General features: G+C 42.5%; 1 protein-coding gene across 2 annotated transcripts in view; it reads left to right on the top strand.

Moving 5' to 3' along the window:
• The first annotated feature begins 2,954 nt into the window (after positions 1-2,954).
• ZFYVE1 (zinc finger FYVE-type containing 1) overlaps positions 2,955-24,365 on the top strand; it is a 45,195-nt gene continuing 23,784 nt past the window's right edge. The window contains exons 1-2 of one of the 2 annotated variants that reach the window (XM_053927839.1): positions 2,955-3,190; positions 4,507-5,443. In XM_053927839.1, the coding sequence (XP_053783814.1) occupies positions 4,931-5,443 (513 nt within the window). In that variant the 5' untranslated portion in view covers positions 2,955-3,190; positions 4,507-4,930. Of the gene's footprint in view, positions 3,191-3,314; positions 3,447-4,506; positions 5,444-24,365 lie in introns of those variants that run through there. The other variant, XM_024567439.3, reaches the window with a different exon arrangement.

The raw sequence follows: 24,365 nt of genomic DNA, 5'->3' as shown, positions 1-24,365 counted from the left end.
ACTCAATCCACTGAGCCACACCAGCCACGGCTAAAAATTTTTTTATTGAAGTGTAGCTGACATACAACATGATATTAGTTTCAGGTGCACAACATAGTGATTCTACACTTAGATATCTTACGATGTGATCACCATGATAAGCCAAGTAACCATAAGTCACCATACAAAGTTTTTACAATATTACTGACTGTTCCTTTTTTTTTTTTTTTTGTAATGTGGCTCATAATATGGTAAACAGGTCATTCTAATAAAAACAACAAAACATGTTGGTAAATTAAAAAAAATTTTTTAAAGATTTTATTTATTTTTAGAGAGAGGGGAAAGGAAGGGGAAAGAGAGGGAGAGAAACATCAATGTGTGGTTACCTCTCGCATGTCCCCCACTGGGGATCTGGCCTGCAACCCAGGCATTTGCCCTGCCTGGGAATCAAACCAGCGACCCTTTGGTTTGCAGGTTGGCACTCAATCCACTGAGCCACACCAGCCAGGGCACATGTTCATAAAATACTGAAGAGTCGACAAGAAGATAAAGAATTATTAGACCAAAATCTAGGTGAAGGCAGGATCCAAAGAGTAAGTAGTGCAGTGATGTCACTTTTACCCTAGGGCATTTACCTATTTGTCAACTTAAGCTTGGTTTGTCTAGGTCTCTTGGGGCAAGTGGGACAGACTGGAACCTCAAAGTGCTACAGTTTTAATGTGGGGGTGAATATACCCCCACCCAACAGACTGGAAAGAAAATTGTCTTGGAAGGGAGAGATTTCCAGAAGCTGTGGAGGGGCCACTGGACCTATAAAACAGTCCTCTGAGGGATATACAACCCAAATATACATCTCTTAATGGTTAAAAAAAAAAAAAAACCAAACAATGAATGTAGTTTAGAATGGTCGCTCCTGGCAGAATTGAAAACAAATCCTCTCTGGAGGAATTAACTTATAACCTAGGCCTCAAAAAAATTCCAGACATAATTTTCCAAGGAAAACCCAACTCATAGTAAACAAAATAAGCATATACACACACAAAAAAAGAGAATGAGTAAAATAATCAACATAAACAGATCTGATAATTCCAATTATCTGTTAAAAAATAAAAATAAACTAGTTTTGGCCCTGGCTGGGTAGCTCAGTTGGTTAGAGCACTGTCCCAATACCCCTAGGTTGGAAGTTCGATCCCTGGTCAGGGCACATGCAAGAATCAACCAATGAATGCATAAATAAGAGGAACAACAAATTAACAGATGCATGTTTCTCTTTCTATTTTTCTCCCTCCTTCCCTCCCTCCCTCCCCCCCAATATCAATACATTTAAAAAACCTAGTTTTTAAAAATTATTATTGACATATTGCACTGACATAGTAAAAAATTTCAAGAGTATAAATGTATTTAAAGGAAGTCTTCTCACTCACCTTAGTACACTCCTTGGGGGCAACCATTTTCCACAGTTTATGGGGTTCTTATTATAACTTAAAAATATATACTTTTAAAATATAGTATATTGAAAAATATAGTAGTTTTGGCTTTAAAAATGATTAAATGCCATTTTATTTCCAGGATATGTTAATATTCTCATTTTATAATTACTAAGCAAATTATGAGGGCTACAAAAAGTTATAGTAGTAGTCTAGGAATAGAACAGCAGATTAGCCAGTCTCAGGGGCTTAACTGAAAACCTGTTATCTTAACTTTCTTCCTAAAATGTCTCCTTTCCTTTTTCCTCTTTATATCTTAACTCTTAATATCCTAGTATGTTTATATATATATATATATATATCCTAGTATGTGATGTGGCATAGGGCAAAAATTTTCAGTCATGTTGTGCAGTTAGTCCAATGATTGGCTATCTGCCCAGTCTTGAAAACATAATTTTCAGCAATATAACCCTCACACATGCTCAATCATTATTATGTAAATTTGGTCTAATTTTGTACTTTGAAACATCAGGTACAAGAGTATGTGACTAAATCAGGAGATGGGGTTCTTGTCCCAGCTTTGTCAATAACTTGCTGTGTAACCTTGACAAGTCACTCAACCTTAGTATTCTCTCCTGGGTTAACAATTATCAAGATATAATCATAGAACGTTAGAATTGGCAGAGACTTCAGAGTTTACACAGTACAATTTCTTCATTTCACGGAAAGGTTGAGTGACTTACTCACGAGCTTTCTAGAACAAGCTTCCAGTCTTTGGCATCTCAGATCACCGCTCTTTTCATTACATCACACTTTCTTTCAGTGTTGTTTCAAGATTCAAGCAGAGAAAAAAGCCCCAAAACTGAAAACACTAAACAAATATATGGACTTTTACATAAAGCTAGATAACACTGTTAACCATTGGCCTGCACTGTAGCCTAAAAGCTTATCTGAAAATACCTCGTACACCGTTTGACTTTAAAATGAATTAAAATTCAGAAACTATATAAGTAAAGGTCAGAAAAATAAAGGGTAGGAAAAAATTGATGGTTGGCTTGGCGAATAACCGTAAAAGGAAAATAAAACTCACACAAGAGTACTTATATTGTGTTATCAAGTCTTTCTGTTTTTTTCCCCGAGTTTGTACAAAGTGCAATTGGGGAAGTGAGGACTGCCTGTTTTTACACATTTCTGAAGGAATGGTGGGCAATAGGTGTTACTTGAAATATAATTACCTCGCCTACACTACACATTTCATCAGTCCTCTAATTTAACGGCATCTCTTTTAGGCCATTGCCGAAACAACACTCTGAAACTAGCAAAAACCACAGTCAACGCAAATACTCCAACTCCCGAAACGCTTGATGACTTGCCTGCGCCACCTCCTCTCAAGAGCAGTCTCTTCCGTACTGGGAGTTGTAGTCCCTCAGGGCCTTCACTTCCGGGGTGCGGGGAAGGATGCGCCTCAGGAGAACTACACTTCCCAGGAAGCTGTGCGTACCTTTCTCCGCCTTCGCAAGTATTGGGCTCCACCCTCTCCCTCTCCTCCCTCCCTGGACTTCACCGTTCATGCCTTCCTGTTAGTCTGAGCTGGGTGAAGTTCACTCCGATCAGCTGATCCCAACTGACAACAGGAGAGGAGGAAGCCCGGGAGGCTGCGAAGGAGGAGGGGGGAGGAGATGGAGATGAGGATGGATCCACCGGTGCCCTGAGGAACAGCCCCCGCCCCCACCGGCGCCCCGCGGTCCCCAGACACCGCCTGGCCGCGGCCGATCTGCTCCGTGGTGGGGTCCCCGAGCCACCGCGGGCTGGGATGGAAGGGCACGGCCCTATGCAGGGCGAGCGATAGTCGTGGAGCTGCGGCTGCCCCCGGGGTGGGGGGGTGGCGGGTGCGGCTGTGGTGGGGGTGGGGTGGCATAAACAATGGATTTGGCTCTGTCTCCTGCCAGCGCTTGTGGAGGATTTTGGGGGACCTTCTTTGTTCCTAGACTCTGCTCCGACCCCTCGGGTTGTGGTGGTGGTGTCCAGGAGGAAGGAAGGGTGAGGAATCCCCGACTGGAGAGAGATGTGGAGGTGTAGGGGGCAAAGTGGGCAGATCTGTTTGCTTTGCCTGGCGGGCGGTGAGGTGTTCTTTTGAAGGCTGATTTTACGTTTTTCTCAATTGTGACAGGTTTTGATTTTTGTTTCCGTGTGGGAGCTGGTTGGGCACGTCTGAGGTTAGGGTGTAAATAAGGTCTCCTAGTCACTCCCTTGCCTTCCTTGTTTATCTAAAAATAAGATTGATAGATTGATTACTGTGGAGGAGGAGTAGGGAACATCTGCAAGGAGGCCTTTGCATTTCGTTGGGGCATTACAATGGGTGTCAAGGCCAAGGGGAGTTAGGAATATAATTGTAGAAGTGACAAAAGCCCCTTTCCTGGCCCAGTTCTTTCTTTTTTTTTTAAGTTATTTTTAAGTTTCTGAGTAACAAAGAGAAAAATTGTTTCAACTCACTGCAGGTCTGGCTTTTCCCTGTGCCCTAGTGGAGGAATTCTGTCTCCTGTTGCTCCCTTTTTTGCAGTTAGAGAAGGGACAAAGGAAGTACAAGAATTGTTTTTTATTGTTTTCAAACGTGAAATGGTGACTCTTGTTTCCAGGTTTAGAGTCATTAATAGGCATCTGTCTAGAGTTGAAACGACTCTAGAGCTTTGATGGAGCTAAAGTTTATTGTTACTATCATTTTTAAAAAAGTTTTTACAGTCTTCTTTCTCCACCTTTCCCAACTGTACAGTGCACATGGGGGTGCGGGTCTGCACCTCCAAGACTTTTTGCTTAGTGATTTTTATTCTGAATTTCATGACTGTGCAGAGAATTTCAGCCTGGGAAGTAAAGCAGCAAAGTCTCTTTCTTATATGCCTTGGGTCTAGAGGTAGTGGCTGTTTTCAAAAGGGCCCTTAACCCTGATTTTGAGAAGAAATTGGCTAGAATAAGCCAGTGTAAATTTTACAAGCAAGAGTGAGATTTCTTACTTGCTTTGGTGTTGTATTTAATCACAATATTGGTTTTCAAGGTCCACTACTGCTTTTAGATGAGTGAATTTTTTTTTCTTCTTCTATTCTAGGTATCCCCTGAAATACTGACTTGAGGTTGGATTGTATTGAAAAGTTCCTGACCACTGTCTTTCATCACCAGAACCTTGTACTGGAGGCCCAACGCATGAGCCCACCTCAGTGAACCATCAAGTCTCTCTCAGTTAGCCATAAAAGACCTTTCCAAGTTAATTTTGACCACATATTTATCTGCACTTTATGGAGGATGAAACCATCAAACCAAATCAACATTGCTGCTGATACAGGAGTTTTGGAAACAGGAAATAAAAAATTCAAACATTTGTGATTGTGTGCAGAAATTCGAATGGGACACCGAGTTGTGTGTTTGTGTGTGTGTGTTTAAGGTGTTCAGGAAGAACCCTGTGGTATTTTCTGTGCAGTCTCCAGACTCAAACCCTTTGTATTCACTCCTGGGGAAAGCCCAGTGACTGTTTTATGGTGGGTGATTTCCTTACCAATCTGAGTATGAGCGCTCAGACTTCCCCAGCACAGAAGGGCCTGAATCCAGGGCTGATGTGCCAGGAGAGTTACGCCTGCAGCGGGACTGACGAAGCTGTCTTCGAGTGCGACGAGTGCTGCAGTCTGCAGTGTCTCCGCTGCGAGGAGGAGCTCCATCGGCAGGAGCGCCTGAGGAACCATGAGCGCATAAGACTCAAACCTGGCCACATCCCTTACTGTGACCCCTGCAAGGGCCCCAACGGGCATTCGCCAGGCGTTAGGCAGAGGGCAGCCGTGAGGTGCCAGACCTGTAAAATCAACTTGTGCCTGGAGTGCCAGAAGAGGACCCATTCTGGTGGCAACAAAAGGAGACACCCCGTTACTGTGTACAATGTCACTAAGGCCCAGGAGTTACTGGAAGAAGAAGAGATGGATGAGGAGACCAAGAGGAAGAAGATGACTGAGAAGGTTGTGAGTTTCCTCCTAGTAGATGAAAATGAAGAAATTCAGGTAAGCACTTGGGAATTCATGGGTAGTGGGACAGATCTGTTATTGGAAGGTAGCTCTCAAAAGGAAAGACCAGGAGGAGCCCACATTTTAATCGTTGAAAAGCAAGACCTCTGAAAGCTTAAATTGCAAGGAGTCGGGTTTAGTTACCAGCGGTGTGACCTTGGGCTGAATTTCTTTACCTCTCCGAACCTTAGTTCAGTATATGGTAGCTGATGTTATCATTAGAAAGAACCGATTTAGAACAGTTTTCTGAATGAGAGCACTTTGGCAAGTGGTGAATAAATGTGAATGATGAGGGATTGTACATGTGCAGAGAAAGAAACACTGACAGTCCCATGGGAGTGCTAGGCAGTAAGTTACAAACCTGCTGTCTTGGTTGTGAGAGGCAGGTCTTTAAAAAGTGGCACTTGACTCTTTTCAGATGGGCTCTTATTTTCTGTAGAGGCTTCTGATCTGTAAAAGCCAGTGAAGGCACCCGGGATTACAGGAGGACTAGAGAACATTTGGTTGGATTCCGAGTTGGGAGAGGGTAGTGCGTGACAGTTAGGGGTGATTGGGGAATGGGTAGTATAATGTTTACACTTTCCAGTGAAGGTAGTATAAGGCCCATGCTTTCGAATGAAGACTGCTTGGATTCATATTCTGGCTGCAGCACGTACTGGCTATAGAATCATGGGCACAGTATTTAAGCTCTGTGCCTCAGTTTCACTTCTACTTCATAGTAGTAGTTGAGGATTCAAAGGGATTAGGAATGGAAAGGACTTATCATAGGGCCCAGGACATAGTGTCCACTACCAGTCTGCTGTTTTCGTATCGGTGTTTGTGGTACATTGGCTCAGTTCTTTCATCAGTGATGACTCAAGTCTCTAGATTGCAGGAGCACCGATGTAAATTAACCGTTTGAGAAACTTCGCAATTACCCACTAAGTATTTCACCTCTGTATTTTCATTTCTTGGATAAGCTTATGGAAATGAATTGTGTCATGATTCCTATGTACAATGGTCCCCCCTTATCCACGGAGTACACATTCCAAAACTTCCAGTGGATGCCTAAAACTACGGATAGTACTGGACCCTATGTTTACTGTTTTTTCCTCGGATGAACTTTAATTTATGAATTAGGCACAATAAGAGATTAACAACAATAACTAGTAGTAAAGTAGAACAGTTATTACAATACACTGTAAAAAGAGGCATGTGAATGTGGTCTCTCTCAAAATATCTTACCGTACTGTGTGTACAGTGTGAACACCCTGGGCACAGCAATGATTCACGTCCCAGGTGGGATGGAGTGGGATGGTGAGAGATTTCATCACACTACCCAGAACACTGCACAATTTAAAACTTAATGAATTGTTTATTTTTGGAATTTTCTTTTTCTTTTTTTTGAAAGATTTTATTTATTTATTTTTAGAGAGAGGGGAGCGGAGGGAGACAGAGAGGAAGAGAAACATTGTTTTGTGAGAGATCAGTTCCTTCTCACACACCCCCAACCTGGGATCTGGACCACAACCCAGGCACATGTTCTGACTGGGAATCGAACCATCAACCTTTTGGTTCACAGGCCTGCACTCAGTCCGCTGAGCCACACCAGCTAGGGCTGGAATTTTCCATTTAACATTTTTGGACCATGGCTGATGATGAGTAACTAAAACTGGAAAGCAAAACCGTGGATAAAGGGGAACTATTATACGTCTACTGTCAACTGAAAACTTTGCTAACAGAGACTTTATTGGCTGAAAGGAACTGACACAGTTATGGAAGAGTGACGCAGAGCCTATTCTGCCTCCCTCGTTGGCAGTGATGTCTTCATAATGAATTATGCTCTAATTGGGCGACAGTGCGGACTAAATGTTTTACAAACGGGGCACTTGATTTGGATGATTCTTCTTGGTTCTGCCACCAGTCCTCTTCAGTGCCCGCCTTTGGACAGTCAGGCTGCAGATTGCTGTCGCTTTCATAAAGTGGGAGGAGGATTTGATGATTACGAACAGTGATCATCATGGATATGGTGTTGGCACCGAAAAGGATACTTTTTGAGGAGAAGAGGGTGTGTGTCTTTTTTCTTCTTGTAGCATTGATACAGGTTCCTTAGTGGAGAACTACGGAAATAAAAGGAAGTGTAAACGAAGAAGGTAAATCCAGCTACCCCAAAATGGTATTTGTCCATCTTTTTTTTCTTGTAGTGTGTAATGTGTGTGTAATTGGGTTGTTTGTAGAGATTTCTCCCTTCATAAACACTGGCCACTTCCCAGGAAATAATAGTTTAGTAATCTCAAGCAGCGTTGGTTGGGACTAATGGAATGGACATAGAATTTTGGGCTGTGATTTATTCTCTTGGAGTTACAAGTGGAAAGTACTTTGACAAAATGTCTAGTTCAGTTTTCTACTGTGAATGTCTAAACAATTAAATGATTGTCTGAATCAAGTCTAGATTATGAAGTCAGCTGGCTAGATTGTAAACTCCTGGAGAGCAGGACCATTCTTACGCCCTGTATCGTGTGCAGTGGTAGGCACACGCTGGATAAATACTTGGTTGGTTGGTGATGTCACATCCGAACTTCAGTTTTTTAAAAATGGGTATCACACACATATCCAGTAAAAAAAAAAAAGCTAAAATAATATAAAAGGGCGTTCAATAACAAGAGCTTCTCTCCAACTCCATACCCTTAGTCTTTTCTTAGAGCAGTCGCCACTAAAGGGTAATGGCGTGCTGTTCTAGAATTTATTTCATGTAGACTGATGTATGTTTGTATCCTTTTAATTTTCCAACAGAAATCAAACCTAATAAACTTTCTGTTCTGTCCTTGGCTTTTCTTCACTAAAAGATACATCTCGCAGAACTTCCATGATCAGTACATAGAGGTCTGCCTCATTATTTAAAGGCTGCCTAGCATTTTGTTGAACGGTTTTTCCATAATTTTAGCCTGTTAGTGGAAATTTGATTTACTGCAAGCAAGAATGTATTGACTAGCCTGTGAATCTGTTTAGAAGTGGAATCTTTTGCATTTTAAATAGAAATTTCCAAATTTCTGAACCGTATTTTTTCAGCCTCTGCAGTACTTCTGTGAATCTTCCTTGGGTTCTGATCTTGGTTTATAATAGCTAAAATTTAAAGAGCTCTTATTCTGGTGCTAGGGACTGTTCTTAGCACTTTATAAGCATGAGTTTATTAAATCCTGATGATAATTCTGTGTATTAGTTTCTTACTGCTTAAAGTGAGTCTGAAGTCCTAAACATGGGTCGATAGGGCTGTGTTTCTCTTAGAGGGAAGAATTTGTTTCCTTGTCTTTTCTAGCTTCCAGAGGCCTCCTGTATTCTTTGGTTTGTGGCCCTAACGGGGTCCATCTTCAAAGCCAGCAGTATAACACCTTCCAATTCCTCTCTCCGTCTCTCCTCTTCTGTTGTCACATTGCCTTCTGTGTCTGCAGCCCTCCTGCCTCCTCCGGCCTCCCTCTTGCAAGGATCTTTGATTACACTGGATCCACGTGGATAATCCAGCATAATTTCCCCACCTCAGTGTCCTTAATTCAATCACATTTGCCAAGTCTCTTTGCCACATAAGGTGACATATTTATAGGTTCTGGGGATTAGAATGTAGACATCTTTGGTGGGAGTGGGCAATTTCAGGTTATCACACCCATGAATGAAGTAAGTTGTGTGTCTTCATCAGTTGGGGTGGCTATAACAGAATACCATAGACTGGGTGGTTTATAAACATCAGAAGTTTATTTCTCACAGTGCTAGAGGCTGGGAAGTTCAAGATTATGGCACCAACAGATTCAGTGTCTGATGAGGGCCTAGTTCATAGAGAGCTGTCTTCTCCCTATCCTCACATGGCAGAAGGGAGCTCTCTTAGGTGTCTTTTATAAGGAACCCATATAATCCCATTCATGAGGGCTCTACCCTAATGACCTAATCACTTCTAAAGGCCCCACCTGCTAATACCATCACATTGGGGGTAGGTTTCAATATATGAATAGCACTGTATTTTCTAGATGAGAGATGTGGCAGAGGATTTGAACACAGGTGCCTGGCTCTAACATCCTTGCTTTGTGTCCTGACCACTGTGGTTCAGTTGGTTGGGCGTCGTCCTGCAAACCAGAAGGTCGCTGATTTGATTCCCAGTCAGGACATGTGCCTGGGTTGCAGGTTTGGTCGATGTTTCTCTCCCTCTCTTTCTCCCTCCCTTCCCCTCTAAAAATAAATAAATAATAAATCTTAAAAAAAAAAGGATCCTTGCTTTGTGACTCTCCTGCTATCTGACAAAGTCAGTTAAACTTTCCGATTAAGCTTCAGGTGGTCAAGAGCATCAATCAGCTCACTGGTTCCTCATGGCTGCTATGAGAATCAAATGAAACATAGTTGTGTATAAATGTAGGACTGTTGTCATTGAATAACTCCATCCTCATAGCAATGAAGATTCAATGAGTTAGGCTCCAATTTTGTTTTTCTTTACTTGTTCCTAGGCATTTATGGGTTTTGATCATCTTCAGTTTAGTACATAAGAATTATTATAGCAGCTTATTGGCAATTAATGTTATGTGTGATTTCCTTAAATTCTATGGCCTAGAACAGAGGTGTCAAACTCATTTTCACGGGGAGCCACATCAGCCTCACGATTGCCTTCAAAGGGCCGAATGTAATTTCAGCTCCTTAACAGTTAAGGAGTAGTTGCATGTATACAGTCCTAAAATTATTTTGGCCCTTTGAAGGCAATCTTGAGGCTGATGTGGGCCCCGGTGAAAATGAGTTTGACACCTCTGGCCTAGAGTCTCCTAAGATTTGTTGCTTGTGATTCAAGTATTCAGTTTCTTTTGGAAAACCTACAACAACCAAAAGTTCCCTTTTAGAGGTGGAAATTTTATTATTACCTTGTTGTCATTTGAGTGTGTACTAGAATGATGAATTTGAGGAGAGGCCAGCTTTTGGCCTCAGAAGCAGAAACTCCTTTGTGGCCTGCTAGCCGAAGCCATTTAATGCTTCATCACATTGATTGACCCTATGTTATGTGCCTGGCACGTTCTGGGTTCCAGGGGTACATGATTAGTAAGACTTGGTCCATGCCATCACAGAACTGACCATTAAAGTGAGGAAAGCACACTTCCTACATGTGAGACACATAAAAAGATGCTTTAGATGTAGTAAGTATGATTAAGAGTGACTTGGAAGTCACTCTTGCAGGATAGGAAAGGTTTTATTGTAGAGGTGACTTTTAAGTAAAGACCTAATGGTTAATATTACCTGGGCAAAGAGACCCCAGAGGGAACTGGGAACAAAAAGAAGGTGGGACAGCATGTTTGAGTGTGCCAGTGTGGCTGGAGTGAGTTGGGGAGAGTGGTAAGGAAAGAAGTGCAGAGGTAAGTGGGTGCCAGATCACATGGGGCCTTGTAGACCATAGAAGTAAGTATAGATTATAAGAGTAATGGGAAACACCAGTCTGCTTTATGCTAGAAAGTTATCTATGATAGATAGAGCTTTTTTAAAAAAAAAAAGATTTTATTTACTAATTTTTAGAGAGATGGGAAGGGCGGGGGAAGAGAGGGAGAGAAATACTGATGTGTGAGCAATACATCAACCGATTGGGACCTGGCCTGCAACCCAAGCACATGCCCCGACTAGATTTCGAACTGGCAACCCTTTGGTTCTCAGGCTGGCGCTCAACCCACTGAGCCGCACCAGCCAGGACTGATAGAACTTTTTAAGAGGTGGCTTGTGTAGTGTAGTGAAGACGAGGTTGTGGTAACTGTAGAGGGGCAAGAATGAAAGCAGTGAAACCACTTAGGAGGCTGTTGCAGAAAGCGCGGTGAGATGACGAGAAGGGATGGAAAACATTATGAATGTGGGACGAAGTTTCGATGTAGAACAGGAACGCTGCTGATATGTTGGGTGGAGGGGTGAGGGAATGAGAGAACTCAGGGGTGACTCCTAGACATTTCGTGTATGCAAATAACACCTGCTTAATACCCCAGATTTTACTGAATTGATAAATCTAAAAGTGTTTAAGAACTTAACTTGCTCAATAAAGAGAGCTCAATTGGTCTCATTTGGTGTTATCTAACACACGTGATACTCAACTGGGAGTGATTTTGCTTCCTTAGGAGGCATTTGGCAACATTTGGAGACATCTTTGGTTGTCACAGATGGGGGGGGGGTGGAGGAGATGTTTTATTGGCTAGTGGGTAGAGGCCAGGGTGCTGCTACGTATCTTACAATGAATAGGGACTCTCCCCACAAAAAGAATAATCTGGTATAAAATGTCAGTGGTGGTGAGATTGAGAAACTGATCTAAGAGATAAAGGTTTGGTCCAATAGGAGACCTGGGTTCGAGTGAAGTGAAAATCTATCAGGAACAAAACATTTAATCACTGCACCATTTTCCCCCCTTCTCTCTTTTGGTTCTGTTCACGCCTAAGAAGTAATCCAGGTGGAAGCAATATTTTCTTTTGGCATATTTTGTAACCTCAAGTGAAATGGTTAAGACTTTCTGGATTTTATTCATTGATGTTTCTAGGCCTCAGTGGAATTGTAGTAGGAAAGCCAAAGGACTTAGGGATCCATTTTTTACAGCCCATAATAAGTAAATACTAACGACATCCACTGACAAGTCATCTATAATCTTTAGAGACAACACCCTTAGCAAATAATTCAAAGGTTAGAAGAATAAAGTTCTAATAATCAGGGTTCTCAGGGGAGGAAGAAGATAGTATTTTCTTGTCTGTTGGGTCTTGTGAGGAATCAGACATCTTACCAGAATGTTTATTAGTAAGAGAAAAAAGATTCAAAATTCAAAGTCATTTTTCTCTTCATCCTTATGTACACATACACATTTAAACCCCATACAAGTTTTTCTTCTCTTCATAATCACCCCATTCTCTTTACCTCTTTTCTACCAACTTCCTATAACTGTCCTCTTTCCAAGAGAACAGCAGCAGACCGACAGCAAGTGCTCCCGGGTCCCCCTCATGCTGACTGACCCCCTGGCTGGGACATTGGGAGAGCCAGGGAGTTTTTCACACTACAAAGCCCCTGAAGCTAAGTCCACTCATGCAGGGTGCAAAGGAAGCCAGTGAGCCCTGAGGGGTCGGTGGGAAGCTAAGAAAACGTCCACTGGGGCAGGCCCCCCCACTCAGAAACTGACAGCCGAGGGCCCTGTATGGAATGGGAGGCCAAGCGAGGACTCTGCATCCTTCCCCCAGCACAGGCGGTGGCGGACCGCATCTCACTGAGGCCGTTCCTTTAAGAAGACCCATCACGTTGCTTGGCTGCTTCACTTGTTTACAGTCCCAGAATAGTGTGGCTCAAAATACTGGGACTTGGCTTTTCTTTTCTTTTTTTTTTTATTGGCTAAAAGAGACATTATTTTAATGGGATCCAGGAATGGGAAATAGCAGAGGACGTTTTTGGACTCTCTGGGAATCCTGAATCACGAACCGGCTGTGCTGGCGCTCCTGTCTAAGACCCACCTGCCGGTGACCCCTTGGCCCTGTCCTGCTTCCTGGTCCAGGGTGCCTTGCTGGGGCTCGCTGTTTCCAGGCCCTCTGTTTCAGACAGGCTGGCAGAAACCACTTAACTTAATTTTGGTCCACAGGTCACGAGCCGGGGGGATCATAATCTTCTAAATTGTGGGACTTCCCCATTTTTTTCTTCAAATGGCCAAATTCTTATAATGTAAGGACCAGTTTTGGTGCTGTGGCTGGTTAGCCCTTTGGTAAGTTCTGGTTGGAACACAAATATATTTACTATTGGTTCTTAGGTGCCATATTTTTAAGAGTCACAAGAAGCCATAGATCTGCTTAGGAGTTGTATGTCAAAATAATAAGCAATAATTGAAGGAGTGGCAGAGGCTCCCTCCACTACTTCTGCCTTTTACTTGTGAAAACCCAAGTAAAAGCCCCTTTGTTTAGTAATAATGGTGGGGGGGGGGCATTGTATGGGGTTACTGGGGAACGCGGGGCTGAGGGTGACTCAGACAGGCAAAAAAATGAAAGAGCTCCTATTGTGTGCCTTCTTCAGTCTCTGCTCTGCATCTTCTGAGCTTTCTCAGCCCTGGGCTGTTGCAACAGGCTCCTGGCATTTAACCTGGAAGGCTGTTTTGTTTAGTGCAGGGCTGTTTAAAATTTGACCCATAGAAGCCATCAAAATCTCTGTGAGTCAGCTTTTCAGGGAACCCATTTTTAACTATTTCAAGTTACCTTCAGTTTATGTGATTCTGTTTTTTTCTGGTCTATCGCCTCCTTCAAATGATTGATTTTTCTGGATTTGGGCGAACATTTGGCCTTTTGAGTCAGGGGTAATGGAACAGGAAGATTCCTTACTAAGTTGACCTTGTATGTTTTTCCTGTGGATGCATCTCCTTCGACTCTGTCCTGGAGGTTGTGTAGCACAGAAGGGCTTCTGATGGCTGGCTCAACCTTTCCGACTCCTTTCTGACTTGCTTGCTTGGAAGGAGCTCCCATGAGATCGTTCTGTCTGGAGTTAGAACTGCTAAATGTGTTGAGCCTATTTGATTGATGATGGGAAATCAGGGGGAAGCTAATGGATAAGATCCTGAAGAAGGAAAGGAAAGCAGAATTGTAGCAAGTTCCAGGCAAGAACTGGAAAGGCCTATGGGAAGGGACACAGAGGGACTGTTGGAGGCAGGAAAGGGTGGATGTTTCCTTGGAGGATGTTTTGTTCATTTTGCCTCTCTTTCCAGTGACTTTTGGCCAGCAATTAAGAGGCTCTGTTTACCCTGTTTATGTGGTTGTCTTGGTAGTGGCTGGTGTTCTTGGGCAGAAGAGTATGTATACCAATCACACGTAAGCACTTGACCTCTGGCTTGACTTCACTGGAGGATGAGTGTACTTTCTAGTAGATTCTGGAAAATTTTTTTAACATTTTATTTATTTACTTTTAGAGAGAGGGGAAGGGAGGGAGAAAGAGAGGGAGAAAAACATTAATCAATGTGTGAGAGATACATCAATTGGTTGCCTTCCACATGCCCCCTACCAGGGACCTGGCCTGCAACCCAGGCATTTGCCCTGACTGGGAATCAAACTGGTGACCTTTCAGTTCACAGACCAGTGCTCAATCCACTGAACCAGATTAGCCAGGGCTCTTCTGGAACTTTTTTTCCCTTTCTGATTTCCTCCTCCTTGTGACTAGATTATTGCTGCCTTTCCCAGGGAATTTGAGTCTAGATCAAAGGTGGCAAACACAAGGCCCGTGGGCCAAATCTGGTCCTCCACCTTGTTTCTACCCGGCCGCAGCACCGAGCTCCTTGAGCCTAGTTAAGGAGTGGTTACATTTACACAGTCCTAAAATTATATTCTGCCCTTTGAAGGCAACCTCGGGGCTGATGTGGCCCCCGGTGAAAATGAGTTTGACACCCCTGCTCTAGATGGTGGAATGCTTGAAAAGAACTGACAGCTTGGTTCTGACATGTAGTCACAGACATGCCAGGTTCAAGTTAAGAGAAAAATTCAGCAGTCACAGAGTATTCTAGAAATTCGTATACTTTTCAGCCCAATTGCTTCTGCCTGGTGAATATGTCAACTGTATGACTAAACTGTTTTCCATAATCTCAGTGTTTTTCAAAGAGCTCAATTCAGTTTACATGTATCAGTCAACAGTAGTTACAAACATTTATTGAGTGTCGCTTATGTGCCTTATTAGTTTGATTAATCTCTGAAAAATCTGCCACTTTGAGGGGAAGGAGTTTCAGTCTAGAACTAAATATAAGTGATTAGGCTCATGGTCTCTTTTGGATTGTTCACGACGTTCTTTCTCCTTTCATTACCAAAGAAAATTGAGTTTGCCACTTTCTTTGAAAAAGGATCGACCTGAAAAGGTTTGGGTGTGAAAGTGCAGCCTTCCTTGTGTAGGAAGGGCAGCCCCTGTCCCCACCTTGTAGTCCTAGTCCCTTGTCTTGATTTTTCTTTACACCATTTATCACCATTTGACATGACACGAGAGGAAAAGTACATGACCTAACATGTACTTTGTTTTTAATCCTCACCCGAGGATATTTATATTGATTTTTAGGGCGTGAGAGTGAGAAACATGGACTGGTTGCTTCCCGTATAAACACTCATCGGGGACCGAACCCACAACCTCGGTGTGTGCCGTGACTGGGAATTGAACCCCCAATGTTTTGGTGCACAGGGCAATGCTCCAACCAACAAAGCCACCCAGCCAGGGCCCACATTAGATGTGCTCTTAAAAATCAACTCTTTTGTGGTATAATTTACAGATAATATAATATACACATTATAGTGTACAGTTCTATGAGTTTTGGCAAATATATGTACACATGTGTAACCACCACCACCATAATCAAGAGAGAGAACATTTCTATCCCCCGCCTCCCCACAGCTTCCTTTGTGTTCCTGGGAAATCAGTCCCCAGCAATTTCTGATCTGCTCTCTAAAACTATAGATTTGACTTTCCTGGAGTTTCATGTAAATAGAATCGTATACTGTTTTGTGACTGGCCTTTTTCCCCTCACCATAATGTTTTTGAGGGTCATTCATGTTGCACAGCTTAGTGAATTTCTTTTTGTTGCTGAGTAATGGTCCATTGTATGGGCATACCAAATTTGTTCATCCATTCACTTGTTGATGGACATTTTGTATACCATATATTTTAATTGTTTGACTATTGATTTTCTTTTCCCCATTAAAATGTAAACTGCATGAGGCAGTGATGCTTTTTTATTGAGGTGTAATTCACATAACCATTTTAAAGTGAACGACTCAGTGATATTTAGTCACAGTGTTGCGCGACCACTGAGTCTAATTCTAAAACACTCCATCGTCCCCAAAGAAAACCCTGTACCTGGCGGTGACATTTTTGGTCTTGTGAAATTATATCTTTTATTATTTTTCCAATTATAAACATAACATAGACCCAGCATATTAAACTACTGAAAATACAGAACAACAGAAAAGTAGTTAATTTTACAATTAAAAAACCCACTAAGTATCTCAGTCCTTTTTAATGTTGCATTTACTTAAAAAAAAAACCAGCTTTATTGAGATATAATTCGCATACCATACAATTCACCCACTTAAAGTGTATAATTCAGTGGCTTTTAGTATATTCACAGATATATACAACTATCACTGCAGTCAATTTTAGAACATTTTCATTGGGCAGTGATTTTTGCCTCCTCTGTTCATCAGCAATCTAGACAGTGATTGGCACATAGTAGGTACTCAAATATTTGTTGAATGAATAAAATGCACTAATGAGAATAAATCAATGTGATCATTAATTCACTACATTGATGAATTAATGTATTCATTAATGAATTCATTAATTCAACAAACATTTAATGAGTGGCTACTATCTGCTGACAACTGAGCAAGACACAAAGTGTCAGTGAGACCCCAAGTTTGCCCTTGGGGAAAGGACAGTCTAGTGATAATAAAAGACAAATGCATAGAAATAAGGTGGGTAATATCAGAGCAGTATAGAGAGAATATGATGGCAATTCAGAGGAGGGTGATGTTGTTGGAGGGGTTACTATTGTTAATGGACTTTAACATAGTCGTGTGCTATATTGTTACTTAACTAGGGCCCCACTGTCTCACTCCATATTGAATGGAAACCAGACCCCTCTCAGTCTCCGGCTCAGACACCAATGGTCTCCTTATAAGGCTGTGTCCTCTATTAAGATTTTCTGCATAAACTGTGAGAACAGCACTTTAGTGAGTCTCTGGTGTGGTAATAATTCTTGGAATCATATCATATTCTTTTGAAGACTGAATGCTTTCTTATGCATAATGTATGTATTGTGCAATCTTATAACAGCTTTCCCCCCCCTAAATTGAAAAAGATCCTTTTGAGGGAGGGAGTGGTAAATATTGAGTATCTTCCTTGTCCCATTATCCCTAATTCTTTACGGAGGCATTTATTGGAAACCTTCTCTCAGAAGGTTTTTACTTGGGGTAATGGAATGGATTTCTGTGGTGGCTGCACTGCCTGTGACCCAGGGGCAAAGCAGGACAGCTACAGCAATAGTGACAGTGAGCCCTTCTCCAGCATTACTGCCGGCCTCCATGGTGCACCTGCCCGTGAGCAGCATCTCCTCTAATCCTCACAGCGAGCCTGTGAAATAGACTGCGTGGTTATCCTCCTTTTACAAGTGAGAAATCCGAGGTTCAGGTAAGTTAAATAACTTCTTTAAGATTATTCTAAAGTCAGTGAGTGGTAGAGGATGGTCGAGTGAACACTTAACGGTAATACTGCACTATTCCCTCTCACAGAGACTATAGCATCAACATTCTGTAATGTGTTCATTCACTTATTTTAACAAATATGTATTGATCTCTTATTATGTGTCGGGCCCTGTGCTAGGGCTGCGGTGGTGAACAGTACAGACCAGACTCCTTGCCAGCATGGAATACAGTCTAGTTGGGAAGCTCAGAACCAGGTTGATTTTAATAGAGATGGTGGGTTGAGAATGAAGACTTTGAGCAAGAGAAGGGTTGAGTGAATTGCCCCTGGTGTATTCCAGGTAGAGGTGGACTCGAACCTAGCTTTCTTGTCTTCTTTCTAGCCTGGTGCTTCTACTGCTAAGTCTCAGAGTCTTTCCCAGACGTTATGTCTGCTTTTATAGCTAGCCAAATATAGGTATGCCATGCCACTTAAAAGGGAAGCTGAATCTCCCATCTGTAAGCTCCTTGGAAGAGTCATTTGAGGATAATGTAGATCTTGAGGATGACACAGTATTTCCAGTCTGTCCTCAGAATTCAGCTTTGCTTGGGAAAGCTTTTTATTCGGATATAAATTGAGAGCTGAACTCAGTGAGTTGGGTGAGGTCAAAGATACTGATTGTGAAGCTAAAAATGACTTTTTAAAGTGTTCATTGTGTGGATCGTCTCTGTATAGAAACCTCTCTCCTGCTGGAGTAGGAGGGGAGCCACAGGCGTCTGTGAGGCCACGTGTCAGAAGCACCATGGGCAGTTCTAAGACATGGGAGGAGAATTCCTGACCTCTCAAGTAATGGAACACTTTGGGGACACTGGAATGGAAGAAAGTGACCTTTGCCCTTACCGAATGTGCTCAATGTATTTGTAAAGCCAGGCTCCTGACTTCAGTGGTCTTAAGAAAACATTTGGTTAAGAAACAATTGCGTTTTTATATAAAACTATTGATACATACATGGATAAACACAAAGATATACACTTCTTTTAGGATAGAATGAAAGGAATTTTTCTGAACTCGCTGGGTTGGAGAAACAGGTTTATAAGAACTTCCTGGCAGTATGGGGTTTGCTCTTGGAATGGAACCTCCTTGTCATTTGGACTTTCAAATTAGAGTGGCCACTGATCTGTTTGACGTTGCTTAAGTAAAATACTGTTTGAAAATTGGGCGATGGACTTAAATCATTGCCTGGAGTGCTTTTTTTTTCATTTTATTTATTTTTAGAGAGAGGAGAAAGGAGGGAGAAAGAGAGGGAGATAAACATCAATGTGTGAGCGAAACATAGGCTGGTGGGCCCCCAACTAGGGACCCAGGCATGTGCCCTGATGGGAACTGAACCAGCAACCTTCTGGTTCTCAGGATGTTACCCAGCCCACTGAACTACACCAGCCAGGGCTCCCTGGAGTTCTTTTAACATGATGAAAGTGGGTCTGGATTTTTCAGGAAAGAGTTCCCTTACCTTCCACTTCCCCTTTCCCTCCTCTAGAAGAAGGAAACCGTAACCCAACTTCTGTATCTGCTGGTCTAACATCAGGTCAGTGCCAGTCACTAGGTGAAGCTCAATACATGTGTGTTAATTAAATGAAATGAATCAGTTATAGGTTCCTTTTGGGATGGATAGTAGTCCCAGTTCTGATAAGAGTGAGAATTTGGTTAGTTTCCTTGGGTTTGGTCTCTTCCACTGAACTCAGCCAAAAGTGGAATGAAAGCAAAATAAACCAGAGACCACTACAGAAAAGTAATTAAGAGGAACTTAACTTTGACAATACCTATCGCCTTAGACTAGTTTTAGAATCTCAATAGAGAGGGATAAAATAATCTTTGCTGGTTCAGGGTGGGATTTGATGAGGACTCCAGCCAGTGGGGTCCATGTGTTGTGGCTGCTATGAACAAGTTCACACGGACTACAGAAGTCCTGTGGAGAAAAAGGGACGGCATGGCCACCCTCTGAGTGAGGTAGTGCCCAGAACCCTGCCTGGACAGGCTTTTATTGCTTTTCTGGGTACATTACACTGAGGATAGTCCTCATTTACTATGCACAGGTTCTCTTTAGGTGGTTACCTTTTACAGATAACAAAGGAAAGAATGTTGCTAATTACTTCAAAGAAACGGATATTTGCAAATCAAGGGGGAAAGTGGTTGAACTGTTACATTCCATCCTTGGGAGGTTTAGCATAGATTTTAGGAAGTTACTTTAAAGATATGCAGTAAACATTTGCTGCCTCAGGGTGGGGGAGTTTTAGCAAAAAGCAAGCCTCAAAGCAGCCTAGGTACAGTGCAGGCCCGATTCCCCACGGGAAAAGCGATCTGTGGGCTCGGTTCCTGTGTGCCAACTTGTTCCCCTCCAGTTTGCTGAGTCAGGGGCTTCACCGTGCCACACGGATAGGTTCCTTGTAGGGATTCATGATGACTGTTAGGTTGTGAGTGACAGCCACCAAGCGTCCCTTAGCTCTCTCCACTGCTTTGGGTTAGGAGCTGATTTTTGCCCTTAGCCACAGGGATCATCTTTACAAAAAATTTAAAGGACTGTATGATCGTAGTTGGTACAGATGAGATCCTCCTCCTCATCCAGGGAGGCCAGAACTGGAAGGACCTCGGGGCTGAGCTACTTTCCTTGGGGTTGTTTTCTGTCGTCTTTGGTGTTTCATTTCTGGAGTCTCTATGTTCTGTTGAACTTTCCTCCTTAGAGGGCACTTCAGTTCCTTCCCCATCTCTAGCTTTTCCCTTCCTGGGCCTCCTCAGAACAAAGGCCATGTGACTATTCTTCCTGGGTGTTTCTCTGAGGGCCAAGAAGGAATTTCTTGAGGGAGATTGTCATCATTCTGTTGCCTGACTAGGTCAGAGGTTGACTGCTGGACACTTCACTACCATAAACCTCTCTGAATTCTAAACTGGAATAGTGGAGATCATGGAGTACTGTTATTTTTCATTTTAGAAACTCTATTTACAACTATACTAAGTGCAAAGCTTTATGGGTGAGAGAGAGAAAGGTATACTGTTTGATTTCTTAAAGATTTGTGTGATATTAGATGGTCACTTTACTAAGAGTCAGCTCTAAGGCCAGCATTATTATGCTATTTTGAGTAGAGGGAGAGGAAAGAAGTTATCAGAAGCAAGCAGCAAGATCTTTCATTTTTAGGTAGAGTCAAGTTTAGATCTCACCATTGCTGACTTAGTACCTGAATGAGCAACTTCCGAGCACCCGGCAGGTCCCAGCCCAGCTGCTACTGCCGAGCACCTGGACGTCTTCCCAGTGGCTGGTCTTTAAATAACAATGAGTGGTATTTATTGAGTGCTTACTGTGTGCCAGGCCTTGCGCAGTGCACATTCAGTGTCGCATTTAGTCCCCTCAGTATCCCCAGGGGTTGTAGAATCTGTTGTTATCTCCTTTCCCCGAGGCTTTCTTTAATAGTTAAGTAACCTTCCAAGGCTAGGCAGTGGCCAAGCCAGGACTGGAATGCGGGTGTTTCTGACTTGTCTGAGGTCCAAGAGGTGGTCTCACAAGCTCTGGGAGGATGGAAGGCAGAAGTTGGGGAGGGGTGGCTTTGGGGTCACTCCTGCTTTTGCTGTTTTGAAGGGGCTGAAGACCATTTCAAGCAGGTGGAGCCGTTTGGCAGACCTCAGTCAGGTAGCTTGTTTCACTCTAGGAATGGAGCAAAGTGGGATCATTGATTACAAACAGGAAGAACAAGTTGGAGTTGAGCAGAAGCCTGTTCCCTTCTGGCTCCTTCCTTTCCTCCTCCAGGGGAATCTTCTTATCTTTACCTTTTCCTCCCCTGACTGAAAGCCAGTCTTGCTACCACCTAGGCCTGGGCCTAGGCTGTTCTCTCCTTCTGGCTCACCTGAGGATGATTGAGTAGTATAACTGGGAGCAAAGTAATGTGAAAGGTACAGGAAGGAAAAATGAAGCATGTTTTCAGTTTGCAAGGCATTTTCTCATTTATCTATTTGATTAGCGACCACTACGTAGTCAAAGAAGGCAAAGATGGTTATATCCCCACTTTACATGTGAAAAAATACAATCACTGTAGGTTAAATGATTATCCAGGGCTGTCAATAGAATAACCAGCCTAGGGCTTTGAGCTTCTCCTCCCAGAATTCTTTGCACCAGACTCAGATGCATATGCCCAATCATGAACATGTGTGTTTAATATTCAGGAAACCAAGTGCCAAAATAATATCCTCGATGCTTACAGGGAGTGTTTTATTTTCATCTCAAATGAATAGTTCGTTTATATTATGTATATTATGTATAGCATTTAGCGAATAATTGAGATATTTAATTCTGTGCCTGAAGGCTCCCAGGTGCGCCTTTTCAGGTGCCTGCTCTTACATATACTGGATACCGGTGGTGGTTTTGTGGGCTAACCGAGTCATGATAGAGTGGATTTCCAGGGGAGAAAATCCCTGGATCGACTCTTCCACAATCCCTGGGGATACTGAGGGGACCGTTTGAGAAGGTGGATGGCTCGTGTGGTGGGCCACTCTGACCTGAGCTGACTTCTTGTGGGTAGAGGTTTAGGGAGCTTTTGTTTTGTTTCTCTTGCTGGCCAGTTTAGGAGCTTGGAACCAGTCTGGCTGAGTGACACCAGTCAAAAATGGGCCGTTCCATGTAACTTCCTGTTCCTCTCAGTTGTCTGGTAAATCGGTGAGCCCGTTACCAAGTCGATGGACTGCTGCTGTGTGTTAAGCCCTATGGAAGATAGAGGGTGGAGAAAAGTGATTAAAATACCAAGCAAGGTGCCTGGCATTCATTCATTCAATAGCTGGATATTAATCTCGCCCTCTGTGCCAAGTTGTTCCAAGGGCTAGAGATGTAAAGAGAAAATAGACAGCGTCCTGCCCTCATGGATGTAGTGGAGGGCAGTCACTGCAGTGGGCATTCAGGAAATTATTAGTTTGAGCATTAACATTAAGGCTCCAAACTATGTAACAATAGTAATGTTATTAATAGAATAATGAGTGGTTTACCATCTTGAGGTTAGGGGAAGTGAGGGCTTATATTATCACATCTAGTGGTCTGTTTATATTTCTCTAACTGCTCTTTTTCAGACCAGCAAACTCTTGAGTATCAGGAAGGTGTTTTTTCTCTTATGGCTGGAGTATACTTGCTGTAAAGGTTCATCCTTCCTTTAGCTGGAGTAAAACATTACCTGTTTGGATTAGGAGCTTTGTTCCTGGGGTTCTCTGTTCTGAGAGTAGGGGTCCTGAGCATCTTTTTGGAACTCCAGCCTGATATTTCATTGGCACCAGGTCTCTTCCTTCCCAGCCTTTCTTTTAATTTTATTTCATTTTATTTCATTTATTTATTTTTAGAGAGAGGGAGAGGAAGGGAAACATCAATGTGTGGTTGCCTCTCACGTGCCCTCTACTGGGGACCTGGCCTGCAACCCAGGCATGTGTCCTGACTGGGATTTAAACCAGCGATCCTTTGGTTCTCAGGCCAGTAGTTAGTCCACTGAGCCACACCAACCAGGGCCAACCCTTGCTTTTAATAAGGAATACAGTGTTTTTTAAACTATAAACAGGGCCCAGACTGGTGTGGCTCAGTGGGTTGAGCGTCATGCTACAAAGTGAAAAGCTGCTGGTTCTCGGTCAGGGCACATGTTTGGGTTGCAGGTTTGGTACCTGGTCGGGGCATACGATAGGCAACCGATCGATGTTTCTCTCCCTTTCTGCCCCCCCTTCCCCTCTCTCTAAAAATAAATAAATAATAAAATAAATAAAATCTTTAAACTGTAAACAGGAATTATGGATAGATGAAGTTTAACCAATAACTTTTCAAAAAAGAACAGCTTTATTGATATGTAATTAACATACCATGTATTTCACCCTTTTAAAGTATACAATTCAGTATATTCATAAAGTTGTACAACCCTTACCACCGTCAAATTCCAGGACACTTTCATCCCCCAGATAGAAACCCTGATCCATTAGGAATAACTCCCTGGTCCCTTTTTCCCTCAGCCTCTGGCAATAGCTAATACACTTTCTGTCTCCATGAAGTTGCCTGTGCTGGACACATAGAAACAGAATCATAGATTAGGTGGTGTTTTGCGTCTGGCTTCTTTAACTTCTCATAATGTTTTCAAAGTTTATCCATGTTGTAGCGTGTACTAGTACTTTATTCCATTTTATGGTTGAATAATATTCTATTGTATGGATATGTCACATTTTGTTTACTCAATCATCAGTTGATAGACATAATGGTGGTTTTCACTCTTTGGTGATTATGAATAATGCTGCTGTGAACGTTCACGTTTAGGTTTTGTATTGACACGTTTTCAGGTTTCTTGGGTGTATACCTAGGAGTGGAATTACTGGGACATGTAACTCTGTTTAACTTGTTGAGAAGTTCCCACACTGTTTTCCAGAGTGTCTGTGTCGTTGTACATTCCCATCACCAGTGTATGAGCAGTAAAATTTCTCCACATCCTCACAAATACTTCTTACCATCCTTTCAATCACAGCTGTCCTTATGGGTGTGAAGTGATATCTTATTGGGGTTTCGACTGGCACGTTCCAGTGACTAATGGTGCTGAGCACTTTTTCATGAGCTTATTGGTCATTTGTGTGTTGTCTTTGGAGAAATGTCTATTCAAAAAAATTTTTTTTGCTTAGTATTTAATTAGATTATTTCTTTAAAATATTTAGTTTATTTTTTTTCTTGTGTTCTTGTTGAGTCCAGGGTATCCTGAACACCAGTCCCTTGTCAAATACATGATTTACA

The sequence above is a fragment of the Desmodus rotundus genome, chromosome 7, assembly GCF_022682495.2.
Source record: "Desmodus rotundus isolate HL8 chromosome 7, HLdesRot8A.1, whole genome shotgun sequence".
Lineage (NCBI taxonomy): Eukaryota > Metazoa > Chordata > Mammalia > Chiroptera > Phyllostomidae > Desmodus > Desmodus rotundus.
The sequence above is the reverse complement of the archived record's forward strand: the minus strand, read 5'-3'. Positions and strand labels throughout refer to the sequence as shown.